The sequence below is a fragment of the Salvelinus sp. IW2-2015 genome, linkage group LG36 (genome assembly GCF_002910315.2).
Source record: "Salvelinus sp. IW2-2015 linkage group LG36, ASM291031v2, whole genome shotgun sequence".
Lineage (NCBI taxonomy): Eukaryota > Metazoa > Chordata > Actinopteri > Salmoniformes > Salmonidae > Salvelinus > Salvelinus sp. IW2-2015.
In genome coordinates this window covers 29,082,510-29,107,312 of record NC_036875.1, presented here as the reverse complement: position 1 = coordinate 29,107,312, position 24,803 = coordinate 29,082,510, and the positions used below count along the sequence as shown (strand labels likewise).

The 24,803-nt window shown below is 40.1% G+C and overlaps 1 protein-coding gene and 1 long non-coding RNA gene across 4 annotated transcripts in view; both read right to left on the bottom strand.

Moving 5' to 3' along the window:
* Positions 1-4,899, bottom strand: part of LOC111959937 (interleukin-1 receptor-like 2) — a 38,308-nt gene extending 33,409 nt beyond the window's left edge. Inside the window, exons 1-5 of one of the 3 annotated variants that reach the window (XR_011474944.1) lie at positions 4,368-4,899; positions 2,331-2,393; positions 2,059-2,198; positions 590-731; positions 239-382 (exon numbers count right to left, since the gene is read on the bottom strand). Coding sequence is in view for 2 of the 3 variants with exons in the window: in XM_023981795.2 (XP_023837563.1) it covers positions 239-382; positions 590-735; positions 2,063-2,198; positions 2,331-2,393; positions 4,368-4,452 (574 nt within the window). In the remaining variant the exon portion in view is untranslated. Of the gene's footprint in view, positions 1-238; positions 383-589; positions 736-2,058; positions 2,199-2,330; positions 2,394-4,367 lie in introns of all 3 variants that reach the window. The other 2 variants (XM_023981795.2, XM_023981794.2) reach the window with 2 other exon arrangements.
* Positions 4,900-5,549: 650 nt separating this feature from the next.
* LOC111959938 (uncharacterized) lies at positions 5,550-19,107 on the bottom strand. The gene is made up of 3 exons (XR_002876742.2): positions 18,634-19,107; positions 7,937-8,014; positions 5,550-5,818 (listed from the first exon to the last, which is right to left on the bottom strand). It is a non-coding gene; the product is annotated as an uncharacterized lncRNA (long non-coding RNA).
* Positions 19,108-24,803: the final 5,696 nt, after the last annotated feature.

Genomic DNA, 24,803 nt, shown 5'->3' with positions numbered 1-24,803 from the left:
GGTTTGTGGGGAGACATGCTGTATGTGCATTACTGTCTGTATCTGGTGTAGGAATGTATGTTTATGTTAGTGCGAGTTTACATTTTGTGAATGCACACCATACAATGAGTCTGCAGATAGTGTGTAGGTGTCCGTGCGTGTGTATGTCTGCGTGTGCGTGCTCAGGTATGTTTCTATTCATGTTTCCTTGAGTGTGTTTGGGAAGGATATGTGCGGTAAACTGTCTCTCATTGTGTACCTGTGTTTGTGTAGAGAAGCGGGAACACCCTCCTTAGCGACAGCACAATGTCAATCTTAAAACTATGGTAAATAACAACACTAACAGTAAACACCAATCCCAGACTAGTCAGTAGTACCCCAATAGGGAGCAGGTTGTTTGGATCTGTGCAGAAAAAGAGAGAAGATAGCATTTATAACAGTTTTTACCCAAGGTCAAGCTGAATGGCTTTAATTCTTCAACCAGTTTTTTCAAAAGTGGTGAGGTTGCAGTTGTTATACATTATCAAAACAAGGGTAAATGGACAGGATAATATGTATGTGATCTCTTTTGAAACATTTTTATGTTATCTTCCAGAAAGTGTTATCTAACCTGTAGGCTGTAGTGTGAAGGAGGCTGAAGGACTCCCTCTGTCGCTGGAAACCTTACACGTGTAGTTAATGTAAAAGTCCTCCTCTTGCACCATCAAGAAATTCAAATTAAGCTCCAACCATACACCATTCTCTTCTCTCCTCTCACTGGTTTAGGGGGAGGGGAAGAGAGGGAGAGAAGACAGACAAGTTCCCCCTTGTGAACGCTCAATCAAACCATCATGGCCACAGTTCACAAAATAGCAGTGTATGTTATCTTCAGTTCCATTCAAAGGAAGCACTACTGTGTGTTCAGGGATATGGATTCTATCGTAATCTTAGCGCTATACCTGATATGGTACCAACAGTTTAAATACTATACAGTAGAACAGCCATCTGGATGACACAGAATACATGTAAAGACCAACGCCGGAGTAGAGAAGCAGGTACGGGAGTAAACATTGAATAAGGAACAGACATGGACCAACGTCAACACACAGGTAACATAACAACATATGACAGGGGAAAAGATCTGTCAGTTCCCCAGCTATAGGGGAGGTAATAACACAGGTGATTGAATCCAGGTGAGTCCAATAATTCGCTGATGCGCGTAACGAGGTAAGCTGGTGTGCGTAATGATGGTGGCAGGAGTGCACAGTGCTGGGCAGCCTGGCGCGAGAGAGTGGTAGCAGGCGTGACAAGACAGGCATATTCAGTGCCATGAAAAAGTATTTCTGATTTTCTCTATTTTTGCATATTTTTTATACTGAATATTATCAGATCTTCAAACAAAGCATAATATTAGATAAAGATAACCTGAGTGTACAAAAATAATATATATATACTTATTTCATTTATTTAATTAAAGTTATGCAAGTGTGAAAAAGTAATTGCTCCCTTACACTCAATAACTCATTGTGCCACCTCTAGCTGCAAAGACTGCAACCAAATGCTTCCTGTAGGTGTTGATCAGTCTCTCACATCGCTGTGGAGGAATTTTGGCCCACTCTTGCATGCAGAATTGCTTTAACTCAACGACATTTGTGAGTTTTCAAGCATGAACTGCTCGTTTCAAGTCCTGCCACAACATCTCAGCTGGGATTAGGTTTGGACTTTGACTTGGCCATTACAAAACTTCACATTTGTTGCTTTTTAACCATTTTCATGTAGACTTGATTGTGTGTTATGGATCATTGTCTTGCTGCATGACCAAGCTGCGCCTCAGCTTCAACTCACAGACAGATGGACAGAAAGTTGTTGAGGTTCTGAGGCACAGGGGAATTGGGTGGTGCACAACTTTGATCATTTTTGTAACTTTTATTTGTAAACTCAGGTTCCCTTTATCTAATATTAGGTTTGGGTTGAAGATCTGATAACATTCAGGATCAAAAATATYCAAAAAAAGAGCAAATCAGAACGGAGGCAAATACTTCTTCACAGAACTGTAGAATTCTTACATTGTGTATTGTGATGCTGTTGTGTTGTCTCAACCTACCTTTGTGATTCCTGAAAGACGCGCTCTGAGACAATTTTGGAAATTGAGTTCTCTCGCGCTATCCAATTCAAATTTGCACAATGTTTATTCCCCACACTCGGGACAAACACCCGACACATCTTACTGAAGGAAGAACCTAGGGGGCAAACATTGAATTATTTATTTGCATCATGAATTAAAAGAACTGTACAAATGCACACATACACACACACACGCACGAACACATGCACACACATATACAGTACATGTTTTATAGTGGCTTACTCACCCAAARCTGCTTTGATGATCTCATTGGCAGGTTCAACCACTTTGGGCTCCAGGCAATACTCCACTGAAATGATGACAATGATTCATAAACATCATAGACAGACTGTCACGATTGTCCAAGGGAGAGAGAGAGGACCAAGGCGCAGCGTGTAAAAAATACATCTTCTCTTTATTTAGGAGATGAACGAACGAAGCAAAACAACAAATAGACGACCATGAAGCTATAACCGAACAAAAAGCAAACATGCAACCTAGACACAGACCTAGACAATGACCCAAACAGACCTAGACAATGACCCAACAAAAACATGATGCCTATGGCTGCCTAAAATATGGCTCCCAATCAGAGACAAATGAAAGACATCTGTCTCTGATTGAGAACCACTCAGGCAACCATAGACATACCTAGAAACATTCACTCAACCATAGACATACCTAGAAACATTCACTCAACACAAACCCATACACTAAACCCAACACCCCCTTTTCCATAAAACCACCCGAAACGAGACAAAACACAAAACATTCCCCATGTCACACCCTGACCTAACTAAAATAATCAAGAAAACAAAGATAACTAAGGCCAGGGTGTGACACAGACACAGAAATATGCAGTCACCTGACCCTATTGAACACAACCATTTCTAAGCTCTCACAGAGCAAAGTTTCAAAGCAGCCTCTATGAAATCATAACCTCTGATTCAGGGGCATGTACTTTCCAATGCCTTCAGAAAGTATTCACACCCATTTACCTTTTCCACATTTTGTTGTGTTACAGCTTGAGTTTAAAATGTATTACATTTAAATCTTTGTATCACTGGCCAACACACAGTATCCCATAATGTGAAAGTGGAATTATGTTTTTCAAAGTGTTTACAAATTAATAAAATATTTAAAGCTTCAGTCAATAAGTATTCAATTCCTTTCTTATGGCAAGCCTAAATACGTTCAGGAGTAAAATGTTGATTAACAAGTCACATAATAAGTTGCATGGACTCACTCTGTGTGCAATAATAGTGTTTAACATGATTTTTGAATGACTACCTGATATCTGTACCCCACACATACAGCACAATTACATGTAAGGTCCCTCAGTCGAGCAGTGAATTTCAAACACAGGTTCTACCACAAAGACCAGGGAGGTTTCCAATGCCTCGCAAAGAAGGGCAACTATTGTTAGATGGGTCAAATAAAAATAAAGCAGACAGTGAATATCCCTTTGAGCATGGTGAAATAAGTTCAGGAGTAAAATTAATTACACTTTGGATGGTTACAGTTTGAATGGTGTTTCAATATACCCATTCACTGCAAAGATACAGGTGTCCTTCTTAACTCAGTTGTCAGAGGAAGGAAACTGCTTAGGGATTTCACAATCAGGCCAATGGTGACTATAAAACAGTTATGGACTTTAATGGATGTGATAGGAAACAACTGAGGATGGATCAACAACATTGTAGTTACTCCACAATACTAACCTAATTGACAGAGTGAAAAGAAGGAAGCCTGTACAGAATATAAATATTCTACAACATGCATCCTGTTTGCAATAAGGCACTAAAGTAAATCTGCAAAGAAAGTGGCTTTCAAGCATAGTGGTGGCTGCATCATGTTATGGGTATGCTTGTAATCGTTAAGGACCGGATAGCTTTTCATTATACAAAAGAAACGGAATTCAGCTAAACACAGGCAAAATCGTGGAGGAAAACCTGGTTCCGTCTGCTTTCCAACAGGCACTAGGAGATGAATTCACAGGTCAATAACCTTAAACACAAGGTCAAATCTAGGTCAAATCTACACTGAAGTTGTTTACAAAGAAGACAGTGAATGTTCCCGAGGGGCCGATTTACAGTTTAGACTTAAATCTGCTTGAAAATCTATGGCAAGACCTGACATGGTTGTCTAGCAATGATCAGTAACCAGTTTGACTTTCACTGTATCTCTGTAATGGCTGTGGTAAGGATTGGGGGTATATGGTAATAATCTGATCCTAGATCTGTGGTTAAGGACCACTTTTATGAGCTGTGCCAACAATACTCACCGTTCACCAAACCGTTGATGGTCTCTGAGATCCTGCCGCTGAGCCCTTCCAAGTTAAAGGTCATGAGTGCAGGTGTAGAACGCATGATCCTCAAGGGTGACCAGTTTTACTTGGAGTAACGCCATAGCATTGTGACTGACATAGCTAAACCTGTTCCACAAGGGATCATCTTCCACAAGGGTTCACAGCCCTGACAGGGTTAAAATAGAAATGCACACTGAAAGGTAGTGGTAATGGAATATGGCTAGTCGTACAAAATGAATACACAATTACAGATAATCTGATAATGTTCTACATTAGAAGAACTACCCTCAGAACAATTCAATGCAGTACAATATGTGAGAGCAATGAACAATGTAAATGGTATGTGCAGTACTGTGTCTGATGGAACATTGTCTCAAATGTAGTCACAAGTTTTCACTAGTAGTAATAACCTTACATTCCTATAGTTTTAAACACAAATTAAGCATACATAGAGACCGACTGGATGGCTGAAAAGAAGACTTCAAACAGACTTTCCAGCACTGTCAGGAAAGGGCAGACTGGGACCAGAAATCCGCCCTGGTGTTTCTGACACACCGGACCGTTTTTCCCTTGAGGCCCGACATTGGCCCATTTTCTTTCCTGAGGCCCCCAAAAGGCCATTTTTGTCATTGTGGCCCCAATTATTAGCCAGATAATTATACTTTTGTATAAAAAAAAACTAGTTAAAAATGGACCAGCCCATCTGCCATTTTCTCGAAATTCCATTTGGCCAGTCCGCCCTGCTGTCAGGCGTCCCCTCTCAACACTCTCCTATAAACTGCACTGTCTGTTTACCCCATTGGACTCACCTTGTACCACTGGATGGAGTAATTGTCCACTCCCTGATATGGTCACTCAATGGGCAGTTCAGGAAAGAGTTGGCTGTTTTGGTCAGGACCTGTGGGCCATTTCTGGTCGACCGCATTCTTCTGGGTTGGTGTGGTTCACAATCAGTAAGGCAACCTTCTTGTAGCACTGGAGGGTAGTCTGTTATCAAAGGTAACAGGAAAGATTTCACACACACACACACACACACACACACACACACACACACACACACACACACACACACACACACACACACACACACACACACACACACACACACACACACACACACACACACACACACACAACACCCACACACACACACACACACAAGTATAGCCCCTACCTCACAACACACACATAGTCTCCAGCATCCTCCATCGTGATGTTAAAAATCCAGAGTGTCTTCCCCCGCACCAGAGTCTTTCCTGTCTCCCTGGTCAGCTCTGTCCCAGTCCTTGGGTCATACCATGAGATGTTARAGGGGATGCTGCGGTTGTCAAACATGTTGAGGTCCACCAGGGTGGACGTCAACATGGCAGCATCACCGGAAACTGAAAAGACCCGCTCAGTCTCTCGTCCTTTGTCCACARAGAGCTCTGCACACAAAGAGTATATAGAGTAAAGACAAACATGCAGTACAGGGACTGTTTGAGGACCACCATCTTATTTAATGAGGCCACCTCTTAAAGAACAGAATATATTGGGGAAATGATGCACACCAAAAAAGTATGCAATTATTACGCGTGTCATGTAGTATGCATAGACAGAGTTTTTACATAGATGGCCCTTTCAAAATATATCTCTTCAGAACAAATTCTCCAGTGTTCATTTTTTATTAACACTGATGGTGTTAAATCAATACTGAAAGTGTTGAGTCTGTGGACCCATAGACACCAGAGCTGGGTTAAATTAACACACTGATTAGTGTAAAGCCTTATTAAAATATTTCCCACAGTGCAATGAGTTACCACCCATTACTTTATTTTTTTGTGACAGAGACATAATTGTTGCATTCATCCATTTTTTGTCTTGTAGACTTCAAAAAGTAAGATCCTAAATTAATATGTTTTCATAAAAAATTTATATTTAACAGAATGCCATATGTATTTCATAAGGCCTTATTTTGCAGGCATAGTTTTAACCAAATACAGGGGCCTGAAACTCATACACATCACTTTGAACTAAAACCATGCCCATCATATTTCCCAGCATGCTCTATTGCAGGAAGATTTTTTATTTTGAATTGTTTGTTTCAATATCTGTTTGTGCAGGTACATTGGTATATTGATTGATTAAGTGTTTGTTAGCAACATTAGCAACAAACGTAAACCTTTTATTCTGAGAGTGTAATACAAGGGCCTGAAATCCATGTTTTACAAGCCACATCAGGCCTGCAAATCACATTATATGCTGGCTTACAAAGTGATGTGTAATTCCTATTGAAATCCAATCAGTGGGTGGAGATCCAACAGTTGGAAAATGAATTCACCTGCAACCTGCATTCAGAATGACTGCCAGGGTTAGGAACATTAAGAACTAAGTGATTGGATTAGTTTAGAAAAATGTATGTAGTTTATCTTTGTGTAGTATATTGAAACAAACAATTATAAAATATCAACCTGCAAAACAGCCAACGCCGGCCGTAGTTTTGGTTCAAAGTGATGTGTATGAGTTTCAGGCCCCTCTATTAGGGTAAAACTAGGCCCTCAAAATAAGGCCTTATGAAAGACATATGGTATTGTGTTAAATATATATATTTTATTTTAACATTCACTAAGGATCTCACTTAATACTGGGTGAAGTCCATATGACTGAAAATGGATGAATGCAACAACCATGTCTCTGTTAATAACAAATATTGTCATGGGTGGTAACTCTGGGATTTACTCAGGCAAGACAATCTGGGAAATATTTGAATAAGGCTTTATACTAAGCAGAAAGTTAATTTAACACTGTTCCGGTTTTTATGTGGGGTCCATAGACAACACTTTCAGTGTTGATTTAAAGGTCATGAATATATAAAATTAAGTTTTTCATGAAATTGGATGATATTTGAAGGAAACCAGATCAAATGATGATGATCAAGGTATGAAAAATGACTGTAGACTCTACATTGATAAAGTTTGATCATAAAGTTACTGGTCCCCTCCCCCACGTTAACGTGACATCARGTTAACTCTTATTTTAATACACCAATGGAACTGTACCATGATATTCTCTTACCTAATTTAAATAACTATCATCTTTTAACCAACATCGGAGAAGACATGTTTGCAGAGGGGCATGGTTTATATAGCTAGATAGCTACTCTACTGGTGCCAAAATGTGACTGAATGGTGTCAGCAAATATAATTACAAGTTTACCCTATTAATCTATGGCAAATATTCTTATATTTTTCCCCTTTCATGTTTGTCTGGTGTTAGCTAGTTACTGGCTAGCCAGGTCTTCAGCCAGCATGGAACAAAAGGGAGGAAGGGTAGTTTAAAACTGCATGCAGATATTTGCAGCGTTGCTTTATAAAATTATATAATTCCATCAACCCCCACCAGAGGTCAGACTTAAAACATGACAAAGTGAAGGACCATGTTTCTGGATATAGAGCTGTTAACTTGATCCAGTTTAATTCAATCAGTACTTCTAGCTGTCCTCGTAACATGGTTGATTGATTGATTGATGGCTGATGAATTATGTGGGTAAAGTTCATCCTACTTACCTCCTACTGCCTTGGAGCTGCCAATGAGACAGAGGAGTGAGAAGAGCAAGAACTGCAACACCTGACTCCAATCCATAGCTGAAACAAAGAGACACACAGAATCACTTGTGAGTTTTAGTCACGCATTGCCATAATAGACTCAAATGAACTATTAGAACCAAGGATCACATCACACTGTCCAAAATCTTCAGCAAGCAAAATGATCTCACATACAAAAGTATCATGCCTCTTTCTAACCATCCACTGAATCCCTTACTTGTCAACTGAATGTCTGTCTCCCACACAAACACACTCCACAGCTACACAAATTATCCAGTGTTAAATCAACACCGAGAGTGTTAAATGAACACTGAAAGAGTGTACCCCTATAGACACTGGAACATTTTAAATAAACACACTGCTTGGTGTAAAGCCTTATTTTTTATTTACTTTWACTTTTTCCTAGAGTGCATTGCCTTTCAAGTGAATTGTAGKGATACAGTACTATCCGAGACTGTATTTGTTAGTGACAGAGACATGGTTGTTGCATCCATCAGCTGTCCGAGCAGCTAACCGATCGCTGCAGCTGTACATAGCCCATCTGTAAATAGCCCATCCAATCTACCTACCTCATCCCCATATTGTTTTTATTTATTTTTCTGCTCTTTTGCACACCAGTATTTCTACTTGCACATCATCATCTACACATCTATCACTCCAGTGTTAATTTGCTAAATTGTAATTACTTGCTACTGTGGCCTATTTATTGCCTTACCTCCTCACGCCATTTGCACACACTGTATATAGACTGTTATTGTGTTATTGACTATACGTTTGTTTATTCCATGTGCAACTCTGTGTTGTTGTTTGTGTCGCACTGCTTTGCTTTATCTTGGCCAGGTCACAGTTGTAAATGAGAACTTGTTCTCAACTAGCCTACCTGGTTAAATAAAGGTTAAATAAAATAAATTTAAAAAAATTCAGTCCAAGGGACTACACCAAGTGAGATCCTTAGCAAATATGTTATCATAAATTGTTTATTATTTAACACAATACTATACATATTTCATATGACATAATGTTAAGGGCCTACTCTGAACATAATTAAATGTTGAATTAACACTCATTGTTGTATAATAACCCGTGTTGGTGTTAATAACCAGAGTTGAACCAAAACCACGCCCATCATAATCATATTTCACAGCGTGCTCTATTTCAGGTTGATTTAAAAATTGCAAGTACAATGATTAATTAATGTTATGCATCTCAAATATAAATGTCATACATTTTCCAAACTAAGCCGACGTGTTAATTGGATTTATTACGCCAATTACTGAAATGGTTGTTCCAGTTTAGAAGCTTTAGGTCAGGTATTCCCAAACTGGGGTATGTACAATGCCATCGGGGGTATGCCAAATATAAATGTGATTCACATTTTCAAACAGTCCGTTTATATTTTCCAACGGGCCTATACATTTGGGTGAGGTTTCTTTCTCACCTTAGTAGCCTCGTTTCACTGCCAAAAATAAAATTAAACCATCTAGTGTTCAGCGAAATAACAACACAATGTCAAATACAGGTATCCTAGTCAAATAATTAACATCCAATCACATTAACCGTTACTCTCTCGCGGGAATTCCAATATGTAGCCAAATGTAGCTGCTGCTCATTCCGTTTGCTCGAAAATTGATAAATGGTTAAAAAAAGTCAGGTCCGCGTCCATAGAGACACATACCAGCAGTTCTACACCTGCACCTGTCGACAACACAAGTTGTTCTGCTTCCACGAGCACATCCAATGCTAGCATCAGTAATTCTACATTTGTTGTTAGCCCAGCTAGCATGGACACTGACAGTTGTGAATCTGATGCAGCCGAAGAGTTACTCCCCCCTTACCCGGGAAAGCACCAAACAACAGACAGGGACTTTGGACCATCGAAGCGGCGCAAATATGATGGGAACTACATTGATTTGGGGTTCACTTATATTGGAAGTAGTGCCTTTCCTCAGCCACAGTGTGTTATATGTGCAAAAGTAGTATCTCACAACTCGATGAAACCTTCACTCTTGCGCAGACATTTAGAAACAGAACATGCCAAACTTAAAAATAAGCCACGGGAGGTTTTGAGCGAGAATTAAGATGACTTTCGAATAGTAAGACATGTATAAAAGCAACAGATACCATTAATAAGAATTTGTTCTTAATTAATTGACTTTCCTAGTTAAATAAAGGTAAAATAAAATTAAAAAATAAGGAGCTAGAAGCATTTTATATGGTGGTGTCACGATTGTCGTCGGGAGAAGGAGAAGAGGACCAAAGTGCAGCGTGATAAGTATTCATAATACTTTTAATAAATATGAACACTCGAACAAAAACGACAAAACGAACAGTTCTGAAAGGTGCAACAAAAACACTAAACAGAAAATAACCACCCACAACTACCCGTGGGAAAACAGGCTACCTAATTATGGTTCTCAATCAGAGACGACGATAGACAGCTGCCTCTGATTGGGAACCATACCAGGCCAAAACATAGAAATACAAAACCTAGACATACAAACATAGAATGCCCACCCACATCACACCCTGACCAAACAAAAAATAGAAACATACAAAGCAATCTACGGTCAGGACGTGACAGGTGGCTAGGACAGGCAAGCCCCATACTATTGTGGAGGACTTAATTCTTCCTGCTGCCGCGGATATGGTTGGGACAATGCTGGGGGAAAAGGCCCAAAAAACTATACAGACAATGCCTGCATCAAACAACACTGTTTCACGACACATCAGTGACATGGCAGGAGATGTTTTGAAACAATTACTGCTTCGCATACCAGACAGTGAATTCTATGTTGTACAGCTGGATGAGTCAACAGATGTGGCGGGCCTGGCACAGCTCCTGGTATTTGTCCGTTATGTTTATGGGGGGTCAATTAAGGAAGACATCRTCTTCTGCAAACCACTGGAAACCAGGACAACAGGAGAGGATATTTTTTAAGTACTGGACAGCTTTGTGACATCAAATGGACTTTGGTGGTCAAGAWGTGTTGGTATCTGTACTGATGGCGCAAAAGCCATGACAGGGAGACATCAAATCAAATCAAATGTATTTGTCACATACACATGGTTAGCAGATGTTAATGCAAGTGTAGCGAAATGCTTGTGCTTCTAGTTTCGACCATGCAGTAATATCTAACAGTAATATAACCTAACAATTCCACAACAACTACCTTATACACACAAGTGTAAAGGAATTAATACGAATATGTACATAAAAATATATAAATGAGTGATGGCCCAACGGCATAGGCAAGATGCAGTAGATGGTATAGAGTACAGTATATACATATGAGATGAGTAAATTAGGGTATGAAAACATATGAAGTGGCATTGTTTAAAGTGGCTAGTGATACATTACATCAAGATGGCAAGATGCAGTAGATGGTATAGAGTACAGTATATACATATGAGATGAGTAATGTAGGGTATGTAAACATTATATAAAGTGGCTAGTGATAAATTGATTACATCAATTTTTCTATTATTAAAGTGGCTGGAGTTGAGTCAGTATGTTGGCACCAGCCACTCAATGTTAGTGATGGCTGTTTAACAGTCTGATGGCCTTGAGATAGAAGCTGTTTTTCAGTCTCTCGGTCCCCGCTTTGATGCACCTGTACTGATCTTGCCTTCTGGATGATAGCGGGGTGAACAGGCAGTGGCTCGGGTGGTTGTTGTCCTTGATGATCTTTTTGGTCTTCCTGTGACATCGGGTGGTGTAGGTGTCCTGGAGGGCAGGTAGTTTGCACCCGGTGATGCGTTGTGCAGACCTCACTACCCTTTGGAGAGCCTTCCGGTTATGGGCGGAGCAGCTGCCGTACCAGGCGGTGATACAGCCCGGCAGGATGCTCTCGATTGTGCATCTGTAAAAGTTTGTGAGTGGTAACGGGAGTACAAGCAGTTTCCCCCAATGCCACTTGGGTACACTGCAGCATCCACCGAGAGGCTCTAACTGCCAAGGGAATAACTGACAGCTTGAAAGACGTTTTGGACACTACAGTGAAAATGGTTGACTTTGTTATAGCAAGGCCCCTGAACTCTCGTGTATTTTCTGCATTATGCAAAGATATGGGCGGCGACCATGTAACGCTTTTACAACARACAGAATTGTGCTGCTTATCAAGGGGCAAAGTATTGACACGTTTTCTTGAATTGAGAGATGACAATAAAGTGTTCTTTACTGACCATAATTTTCCCTTGTTTGACTGCTTGCATGATCACGAGTTTCTCCCATGACTGGCCTATCTGGGTGATATTTTTTCTCGCCTGAATGATCTGAATCTAGGATTACAGGGACTCTCCACAACTATATTCAATGTGCAGGACAAAATTGAGGCTATGATTAGGAAGTTGGAGCTCTTTTCTGTCTGCATTAACAAGGACAACACACAGGTCTTTTCATCATTGTATGATTTTTGTGTGCAAATCAACTCAAGCTTACGGACAATGTCAAATGTCAAATGCGAAGCACCTGAGTGAGTTGGGTGTGAAATTACACAGGTACTTTCCCGAAACGGACAACACAGACAACTGGATTCATTATCCCTTTCATGCCCTGCCTCCAGTCCACTTACCGATATCTGAACAAGAGAGCCTCATCGAAATTGCAACAAGCGGTTCTGTGAAAATTGAATTTAATCAGAAGCCACTGCCAGATTTCTGGATTGGACTGCACTCAGAGTATCCTGCCTTGGCAAATAGCGCTGTTAAGACACTGATGCCCTTTGCAACCACGTACTTATGTGAGAGTGGATTCTCTGCCCTCTCTAGCATAAAAACTAAATACAGGCACAGACTGTGTGTGGAAAATGATTTAAGACTGAGACTCTCCAATACAACACAACATTGCAGAGTTATGGGGATTCTTTCAAGCACACTCTTCTCATTAACCTGTTATTCACAATTTTCAATGAGCAAATAAGGTTTTTAATGTTAAGTAAAGAGAAAAATCATTGATTATTATTATATTATTATTTGTGCCCTGGTCCTATAAGAGCTCGTTGTCACTTCCCACGAGCCGGGTTGTGACAAAAACTCTCACTCATTCTTATGTTTAATAAATCTATCATATAGTGTGCGTATGGCAGGCTTACAATGATGGCAAAAAACAACATTTGAGAGTGCACTGACCCTGGTGCTAGAGGGGGTACGCAGGTTGAATGTTTTAAGGGGTACGGGACTATAAAAAGGTTGGGAACCACTGCTTTAGGTAGTCTCATATTTCAGTTTTCCCAACCCTGGCAGTCATTCTGAATGCAGGTTGCTGGTGATCTAAAATTCAGAAGGTTGGATATCCCCATTCTTGCTAGATATTTATCAGATTTAGACATCACTTTGCAAGCCAACATGTTGGGTTTTTCAAATGATCCAAACGGGGTTTATCAAATTAGTTTTTATTCACTTTCTTTCTGGGTTGGCCAAGCAGCTCGGTCTTTTTAAACATAATCCATAGATTATTTTCAGGAGGTGGGGCTTATTAGGGATGTGGCTTTTAGATAGTTATTTTTGGCCATCCGTGAGAGTAAATGTCATTCCTGTCGAACATGTTAATTTTGTACACTGTAACATAACATTTTACTTGAAAGTTATTCCACATCACATAATCTAATACAAAAATGTTAACATTATTATTACTATCCCATTGGGGATATCCGATTATGATTTGCATAGGCTTTTAAGGAACTCATATACTTCTGTAGGCTTAATTAAAGCTAAAAATAAATAAATAAAATTCAACAGAACAGATTAACTGGAATTACATTTACTCTCACGGGTGGCCAAAAATGACTTCCTGAACCTACACCCCTACTACGTCAAGCCTCCAGTCTTCTGATTTGACCCACTCGGTCATATCTCAGTAACCCAGAGTCCCCAAATCCAACCTTGCTCTTTTTAAAAAACTACCAAACTAAGTGACCCAATGCCTGGGTTATCCAAACAATTCAGTATGTTTTAGAGTGTTAGCCCTCATGAGGCCTTATGAAATACATATTGTATTGTATTAAAGGTCCTAAACAGTCATTCTGAAAAGTACTTTTTCTGTCATGTCTAACTACCAGGAAGTTTGTAAAGAGGCTGAGTATGCCGGGAGCTTATATTCATGAGCTCATCTTGACTGACAGCTCTTTGAAACTCCCATGTAAAGAAACTTGGATGCAGTCAGCCATGTTGCAACAAAATCATCTCAAGCAAATTTGCTGATACACAAAGCAACTCAAACATTGAAATTGCATCAATGATATCAATTCTTTTTTATACATCCCCTGTTTGGCATGTCTCTTGTGATGCAGTTCACAACAGCACTGATCAATGTGTTGACATGACAACTGCTTCAGAGTTTTGAATGACACCCCCACCCTTTGTTCCATGCTAGCTGAAGACCTAGCTAGCCAGTAACTAGCTAGCACCAGACAGAGATGAAAGGGGAAACATATAAGAATCTTTGCCATTGATGAACAGGGTAAACTCCTGGGGTTGACACAGTTGACTTTTTTTTAGCAGGTTACTCATGCAGGGTCACAGCTCTGCACTCTCTCTCTTTAATACGTGCATGGCCAACGCTTTTTACTCCATGATCATACAGAGTACTAACCGGCAGCAACAACTAACACATTCTTAGCATACATTAATGATATAGTCATWAATTAATGATATACTGTATACCCATTGACTCTTAAAGGATAACTTATAAATCCCTCATGAGCTTAGTTCAACTGTCGTACACCATCAGAACCAAAATACAAGCTTGTTTTACTCCAATGTTTCTAAACAATGTAAATGTAAACAAACACTGTATTGCCTCAAAACATGGTTAAAACTATAATTTTAATATGATGGATGGTCAGTCTTTGCATGCATAGCTCTGTCTATAAATTTGATAGTGTTTACATTTCTCCAGGTCCATCCCTCAGCTTTTTACCAAAACACGGGTTGGGTTACCACTTTGTTATTGTTTCAGTTAAGGATTCTAGCTTTAAAGTTATATCTCTAATTATCACTGGTTAACCTCTGCAGGATAATTTACTGCCATTATTTTTTGCATTTGACACTTCAGTCACAAGAACAGAGAGATTGTCCTCAGCTATCTTTGTCTCCTAGAGATGAACGTACTTTGGTGCGAAAAGTGCAAATCAATCCCAGAACAACAGCAAAGGACCTTGTGAAGATGCTAGCGGAAACAGGTACAAAAGTGTCAGGTTTTGGCCAGGACTATTATGGTTTTGGTCACTAGATGTCCCCATTGCACCTTTTTTGTACCTTTTGTTTTTCTTGCTCTAATTATTGTTTGCACCTGTAAGTCATTCCCTTGTTAGTATTTAAACCCTGTGTGTTCCTCAGTTCCTTGCTCAGTGTTTGTATGTTAGCACCCAGCCCCAGCCTTTGTGAACATATATTCTCTAGTTGGATTTTCCAGAGGTTCTCTGGTTTTGTTCTTGTTTATTTTTTGATTAGTCTTTTGGAGGTTTCTGTGTATATTTATTCCCTTTGCTGATTCTTGGACCACCGAACTTACTTTGTGGATTTATAATTTTGGCCTGAAGATTTTCTTTATTAAACCTCCATCTCTAGTACTGTGCTGTGTCTGCCTCATCTTCTGGGTTCTGCCAATTATTAGTGACTGTTTCTCCGCACCGGGTCCTGACACAAAAGTTATCTTATATCCCAGTAAAACGAGTCCTATATCAACATAACTGAAAGGCCGCTGAGGCAAGGAAGAGCCCACTGCTCTCCCAAAACTGCCATAAAAAAGACTAGTTTGCAACTGCACATGGGGACAAAGATCGTACTTTTTTGGAGAAATGTCCACTGGGTCTGATGAAGCAAAAATAGAACTGCTTGGCCATAATGACCATCGTTATGTTGGAGGAAAAAGGGGAGGCTTGAAAGCCGAAGAACACCATCCCAACCGTGACGCATCATGTTGTGGGGTGCTTTGCAGCAGGAGGGACTGGTGCACTTCACAAAATAGATGGCATCATGAGGGAGGACAATTATGTGGATATATTGAAGCAACATCTCAAGACATCAGTCAGGAAGTTAAAGCTTGGTCGCAAATGGGTCTTCCAATGGACAATGACCCCAAGCATACTTCCAAAGTTGTGGCAAAATGGCTTTAAGGACAACAAAGTCAAGGTATTGGAGTGGCCACACAAAACCCTGACCTCAATCCTATCCTAGAAAATGTGTGGGCAGAACTGAAAAAGCGTATGCGAGCAAGGATCCCTACAAACCTGACTCAGTTACACCAGCTCTGTCAGGAGGAATGGGCCAAAATTCACCCAACTTATTGTGGGAAGCTTGTGGAGGCTACCCGAAACGTTTGACCGAAGTTAAACAATTTAAAGGCAATGCTACCAAATACTAATTGAGTGTATGTAAACTCTGACTCATTGGGAATGTGATGAAAGAAATAAAAGCTGAAATAAATCATTCTCTCTATTATTATTCTGACATGTCACATTCTTACCTTCTTATGGCTGCATCCCGCTACCCGGGATCGATATGGCAGCACAGTGAAAGTGCAGGGTGCCAAATTCAAAACAACAGAAATCTGATAATTAAAATTCTCAAACATACATGTGTCTTATATCATTTTAAAGGTAATCTTGTTGTTAATCCCACACAAAGTGTACGGTTTCAAATATGCTTTTCAGCGAAAGCACTACAAACGATTATGTTAGGTCACCACCAAACCACATAAAGCACAGCCATTTCTCCAGCGAAAGGTAGCTTTCACAAAAAGCAGAAATAAGAGATAGATTAATCACTAACCTTTGATTATCTTCATCAGATGACACTCATAGGACTTCATGTTACACAATACATGCATGTTTTTGTTTGATAAAGTTCATATTTATAACAAAAAATCGGAGTTTACATTGGCGCGTTACATTCACTAGTTCCAAAAACATCAAGTGATTTTGCATAAGCCACATCATTTCAACAGAAATACTCATCATATAATGTAGATGATAATACAGAATATCAACAGGATTATAGATATACCTCTCCTTAATGCAACCGCTGTGTCAGATTTCAAGAAAACTTTACGGAAAAAGCAAATCATCAATAATCTGAGAACGGACCTCAGAACAATAGCCAAATTAGCCGCCATGTTTGGGTCAACAGAAACCAGAATATAATGATAATGTCCCCTTACCTTTGATGAACTTCATCAGAATGCAGTCCTAGAAACCCAGGTCCACAATAAATGCTTGATTTGTTCGATAATGCCCGTTATTATGTCCAATTAGCTACTTTGGTTAGCGCGTTAGTGGTAAACAATTCCAATGTCTCAAAGCGCATCCTCTACAACGTGACGAAATGCAAACAAGTCCGTAACAGTCAGTAGAAACATGTCAAACGATGTACTGAATCAATTCTTTAGAATGTTGTTAACATACATCTTGAATAAGTTCCAACAGGAGAATTAGATTGACTTCAGAAGAGCGGTGGAACGGAGGTCCTCCTCATGTGAAGGCGCATGTGAAAGCATGGTCAGCTCGTGGCAGTCTCTTTGCGCCCCTTCACATTAGAGTCATCAGACGAAGTTCTATTGACTGTTGACATCTAGTGGAAGCCGTAGGAAGTGAAAACTCATCAATATCTCGCTGTAATGTCAATGAGAGCTTGGTTGAAAATCTGCACCTCAGAAACAATTCAAACAGGAAGTGGAACTTCTCAGGTTTTTGCCCGCCATATGAGTTCTGTTATATCTCACAGACATAATTCAAACAGTTTTAGACACTTCAAGTGTTTTCTATCCAATATGAATAATAAATATGCATATATTAGCAACTGGGACTGAGGAGCAGGCAGTTTACTATGGGCACCTCTGTGCACCTTTCATCCAAGCTACTCAATACTGCCCCTGCAGCCATAAGAAGTTAAATAAAAGTGGTGATCCTAACTGACCTAAGAGCATGGATTTTTATGGATTAAATGTCAGGAATTGTGAAAAACTGAGGTTAAATGTATTTGGCTAAGGTTTGTAGTAAACTTCCAACTTCAACTGTATGTATATTATATATAATATATATATTTACATGTAAAATTGAGTGAGTAAGAATTATATACTTATAACTTATAATTTAACGCTATATATTATATATTATAACTGAAAGCAATAGTTAACCAGTGGGGCTAAATTCCGGACCCAAGTGTTGGGGAACCAGGATATATACACACACATTCACATACATTACATACGGACACATACGTAACACACACACGCGCATACCGACAACAGACACACGTTTACCGACACAACACAAACACACACACACGTTTACACTCATTATATGCTGCTACTACTCTGTTCATTATTTTACTCTTATTATTCTCTATCCTGATGTCTAGTCACTTTACCCTGCCTTCATGTAAATATCTAGTTCAATTACTCCGGCACATTGATCTGGTACCAGTACTCCCTGTATATAGCTTCATCGTAGGGACCACAACCCTTACTATAGTCAGTCTATTGTGGTAGCAAGGTGGGCCTCATGACATAGCTGCTGYACCATTCTGGATAACATTTTGCTCTATTATCAGAACTAACTTGAAYCATGCTGTTATTCCTTCCTAATGGCTACATACATAATAAGCCCAAGTGTACCAATAGTTTGGAGTAACAATTGCAGTACCTATATGAATACATTTACCTTCTTAGAGATGATAAACCCAAGGTGCTCCTCTTCACTTCGTTTCACAATGAGGGGTTTCAGGTTCGCTGAAGTGTGATTTTAAGTTAAACTCTTTAGGTTGACAAGACAATGCTGGAGGTTGTTTTCTTGATGTGTAAAACCTCACCTGGATTTTCCCCCATTTGATTTGAGAATCCCCAGTCCTAACCAAACAGAGGCACAGGAGTGAGTCAGAAGATGTAGGATACCCCCGCCTTTTAGGGGCCCTGCCCTACTTCTGTCCTAGAGCTAGGAAGTGGCTTCTACCTCAGAGATTCACAGAAACATCATGTGAATGCACTTCTTGGAACCTATCATGCAGTCACACAACCACAGGTGCACATGGACTCTCGCTCAAACACAAACACACAGCGGTTAATACTCAGGTGGGGGGAACTATGTAACCACCAACTTTCTCTTATTGTCATCTCTCATTTGTTTGATTTTAGTCTTGCTGATCTCAAGGGAATAGGTCAACRTAAATGTATGAAACCAGCAATAGATCAAATACCACTCAAATTAAATGTGTATATGGGGCCTCCCTAGTGGCGCAAGGCACTGCATCGCTGTGCTAGAGGCTTCACTACAGATCTGGGTTTGATCCCAGGCTGTTTTACAGCCGGCCTGACCGGGAGACCCATTAGGCGGCGCCCAATTGGCCCAGCATCGTCCGGGTTAGGGCAGGGTTTGGCCTGCTGGGATGTCCTTGTCCCATCGCGCTCTAGCGACTTCTTGTAGCAGCCGGGCGCATGCACGCTGACTTCGGTCGCGAGCTGTACAGTGTTTCCTCCGACACATTGGTGCGACTGGCTTCCGGGTTAAGCAAGCAGGCTGTCAAGAAGCAGTGCGGCTTGGCGGGGGTTGTGTTTCTGAGGACACATGGTTCTCGACCTTCGCTTCTCCCGAGTCAGTACGGGAGCTGCAGCGATGAGAAAAGAGCATACCAATTGGATATCCCAATAATTGGGGAGAAAGGGGGTAAAAAGTATGAGGGGAAAAAAAGGTTTGTATATCATTTGCATTTACTGGCACTTTTGGCATTTCTTATTTTACAGAAATAATTTTCAAATTCAATACAAATGACCTCCCCATTGGTACAACTCAGCATTATATCATTCTGTCAGGTAGGCCTACATTGCAGTCAACATTTAATTGGAAAGTTTTTTGGGGAAACCCTTTAGAAATGTTCATGCAAACAGTGCATGGTGAATGGATTGCACATCGCAAATAACCTACTAACCAAGACTAAGGAAAAACTTGTTCAATACCTGATTTGCATACCCATTGTTGCCTTAGTTAGCATTTACTGGTAGATATCATACGTGGAAACGTATTTCCTACCTACCGGATACCGATGTCATTCTTCTGTGAGCTGCTCCATGCGACAACTAGTTAAGAGCTGAGCGCTCTTGCTGCCTGCAGATGATATTCCACTGAAACTAGTTTATCAACTATATTTCACATGCTTTGTGATTGTGTAGGCTACTTTGTGCATGATCCACTACACTACTTTCATACTCAACAGAAGGAATTAAAACGTGAAATGCAAAACAAGATAATGCGACTTACAAWTGAARGTAACAGAGAAGAACATCAAGGCAGTACAAAATACAATTTAAAAAACTCTAAATGTCACCTACCTGACTGAACCCTAGTCAACACTTTACTCAGAAGTCAACCACACACACCACTAAACACCCTCGAAAATTCCACTCCTGGGGTTGACACAGTTGACTTTTCTTTAGCAGGTTACTCATGCAGGGTCACAGCTCTGCACTCTCTCTCTTTAATACGTGCATGGCCAACGCTTTTTACTCCATGATCATACAGAGTACTAACCGGCAGCAACAACTAACACATTCTTAGCATACATTAATGATATAGTCATWAATTAATGATATACTGTATACCCATTGACTCTTAAAGGATAACTTATAAATCCCTCATGAGCTTAGTTCAACTGTCGTACACCATCAGAACCAAAATACAAGCTCGTTTTACTCCAATGTTTCTAAACAATGTAAATGTAAACAAACACTGTATTTCCTTCAAAACATGGTTAAAACTATAATGTTGATATCATAGATGGTCAGTGTTGCATCGATAGCTGTGTCCATGAATTTGAGCGCTTACATTTCTCCAGGCCCATCCCTCAGGCGGGGGACCGCTCAACAGTTTGAAGAATTCTAGCTTTAACGTTACTTCTCTAGTTATCACTGGTTAAAGGTGCTACACAAGGATTTTTTTGTGTATTGTAATTTCAGAAAATGTCCATAATATATCTGATGTAATAGTAGAATGGTATGTTTCACAGTATTACTGTACTTACCACCAGCGTTGTGGTTGGCTGTGATATTCGCTTATTGTTTTCTCCCGCCGGAGCGGCATCTGTTGTCAAAATGGGAAAGCTGTTCTGACTTTGTGTCTATGTTATCTAGTGGAAATCACTCTGTCAATTCTTGGTTGCTAAAATCGACACTGTTTGCTTAATTTCAGTTTATGTGAGAAAAGAAACAATGAATAGTGTAGGGAATCTATGCTAGCAGATACCCATAGACTTCCAGTCATTGCACTAATGCTAGTTAGCATTGGCTTGCAAAACTACCTCTAACTTCCTTCATACTGGACACATACAAATTATATCCACAAGTTCTCTGGGGAAGTAAATAAAGGGCCTCATTGCCACAATCCTGAAGTATAATTTTAAAGCCTGCAGTGTGAATAAGGCTTTAGAGGGCCTCCAGGCAGAGCTAAATGGTGGGGGCTACTTAAAGAGCCAGTGCAATTGAGACACAACATGAGCTCCATGGTGGAGTTGCTTCTCCGTGAGGACCACAAACCTTACTGAAGACATTGTGTTGTGGTAGCCAGGTGGACCTCATGACATACAGTGCATTCGGAAAGTATTCAGACCCCTTGACTTTTGCCACATACCCCATAATGACGAGGCAAAAACAGGTTTTTAGTAATGTTTGCACATTTATTAAACAGAAAATTCACAGACCTCAGAAAAATAATTGCAGACCTCCACATGTCTGGTTCATCCTTGGGAGCAAATTTCCAAACGCCTGAAGGTACCATGTTCATCTGTACAAACAATAGTACGCAAGTATAAAATCCATGGGACCATGCAGCCGTCATACCGCTCAGGAAGGAGACGCGTTCTGTCTCCTAGAGATGAACGTACTTTGGAGCGAAAAGTGCAAATCATCCCAGAACAACAGCAAAAGGACCTTGCGAAGATGCTGGAGGAAACAGGTACAAAAGTATCTATATCCACAGTAAAACGAGTCCTATATCGACATAACCTGAAAGGCCGCTCAGCAAGGAAGAAGCCACTGATCCAAAACCGCCATAACAAAGCCAGACTACGGTTTGCATGGGGACAAAGATCGTACTTTTTTGGAGAAAATGTCCTCTGGTTTGATGACACAAAAATAGAACTGCTTGGCCATAATGACATCGTTATTTGGAGGAAAAAGGGAGGCTTGAAAGCCGAAGAACACCATCCCAACCGTGAAGCACGGGGTGGCAACATCATGTTGTGGGGGTGCTTTGCTGCAGGAGGGACTGGGCACTTCACAAAATAGATGGCATCATGAGGATGGAAAATTATGTGGATATATTGAAGCAACATCTCAAGACATCAGTCAGGAAGTTAAAGCTTGGTCACAAATGGGTCTTCCAAATGGACAATGACCCCAAGCATTCTTGTGTTGTGGCAAAATGGCGTAAGGACAACAAAGCAAGGTATTGGATGGCCATCACAAAGCCCGATCTCAATCCTATAGAAAATGTGTGGGCAGATCTGAAAATGCGTGTGCGAGCAAGGAAGCCTACAAACCTGACTCAGTTACACCAGCTCTGTCAGGAGGAATGGGCCAAAATTCACCCAACTTATTGTGGGTGGCTTGTGGAAGGCTACCCGAAACATTGACCCAAGTTAAACAATTTAAAGGCAATGCTACCAAATACATATTGAGTGTATGTAAACTTCTGACAAACTGGGAATGTGATGAAAGAAATAAAAGCTGAATTAATTATTCTCTCTATTATTATTCTGACATTCTCACATCTCAAAATAAAGTGGTGATCCTTATTGACCTAAGACAGGGAATTTTTACTTCGTTCACATATCAGTTTGCAAAAATGTAAAAAATAAAATATAAAAAAATGATTATATTTTATGCTTCTTGAGTAAGGCATCTCCAAAAATCTCAGTGCTTTCTGTCGGAGGGGCAGCCAGCGGAAAATACAGAGGGTAGGGGTTGATAATCTTCTCACTATTGCTGTGATTGTCTCAGTGTTTCTGTCACTCAATGGGGACACTACATCACCACAAAATCTACATGGAGAGCTTGAAAGTTCAAGCCCCCTGGGTGCTGCCATAGATTTACATTAGAAGTGCCATTCCAAAAGGCTCAAGGTCATTGGCCACAGATAAAATGACGTCAAATCACGTTAGATCTACCGTAGCTTTGATTGGACTGATCATGTCAACGTCATACTTTCAAAATCTTAGCTAGCAAGCTAGACAACAGTCATCCTCATGAATCACGTTGAAAATCTACTGGCAAATCCTTTTCCATCCTTGTCATATGAAGAGAAATCATGGATAAAACATATCAGTGGTCATCGGCCAATTAACATAAACATTACACAACAGTTGGAAATCGCAAATTCAACAATGAGTGGTTGGAAGGAATCATTCACAACTGCAAGCGTTGAAAAGTAATCCCTATTTTGCTTCCCCTGCCTGCCTGCCATTCGGTGGAGAGGGTGTGTGGTGCAAGTCTGAGTTTAAGGGTCTCTCTTTACCAAGCTTAAAAGGATAAACATTCACATGCAACACCATGGGCCAGAAAAGGTTGAATACGTTGGCCATGCTGTCAAGCCAGCATGACATCTGCCGCGCTCAAAARAACTGGGAACTCAGAAAAAAACGAGCTCCGACTGGGAAAATACGTTTTGAACGGTCATACAACTCGGGATTCCATATCGGGAACTCAGGCCTCTTTCTAGAGTTCCTAGTTGTCTTGAAAGCACCAGAAATCCAGAGAATGTCAGACTTTGATGACAAAGTTTCATGGCAAAATTTGCCCACAAGAAGGACAGCCGCGCAACATTCCTGTTCAAGTGGGCATAGCATAGCTCTGAGTCCAAAAATGTCTTGTATGCTGCTGCATAAATTATGTAATATGCCAGGGAGATAGTTTTACTTTCTTAGATACAGTATACATAAGTGTAGGTTGTAGTAAGCTGTTAGTAACCCATGTGCCTCACCCTAATAATTTGGTCTCTTTCTCCCTCATAACTTAGCCTACTGTTCTGACTTGGTAACTGCTGGACCATTCTCAAATCTATAAAGTGTTACTCTTTTATCAGAACTAACTTTAAACCTGCTGTTAARCCTTCCTAATGGCTATCTTCATGCTACATATGTTTTTTCTATCCAATAGTAATAATAATATGCATATTGTACGATCTAGAATAGAGTACGAGGCAGTTTAATTTGGGCACGATTTTTTCCAAAGTGGAAACAGCGCCCCCATATTGACAAGAAGTTAATCCCATTGAGAACTTGTGGTCAATCCTCAAGAGGCGGGTGGACAAACAAAAACCCACAAATTCTGACAAACTCCAAGCATTGATTATGCAACAATGGGCTGCCATCAGGCAGGATGTGGCCCAGAAGTTAATTGACAGCATGCCAGGGCGGATTGCAGAGGTCTTGAAAAAGAAGGGTCAACACTGCAAATGTTGACTCTTTGCATTAACTTCATGTAATTGTCAATAAAAGCCTTTGACACTTATGAAATGCTTGTAATTATACTTCAGTATTCCATAGTAACATCTGACAAAAATATCTAAAGACACTGAAGCAGCAAACTTTGTGGAATATAATATTTGTGTCATTCTCAAAACTTTTGGCCAAGACTATATGTACAACAGATGTAAAAAACAGGTAAAAATGGCACCTTATGGAACAGCGGGGACTGTGAAGAGATACACACGAAGGTACAGACACACGCATATGCATACATTGTAATATTGTTGTATGGTGGTATTATACATTTTGTATTGTACATTTTGTATTGTAGATACAGTATGTAGTGGTGTAATAATGTATATGATGTACTGTTTTATCT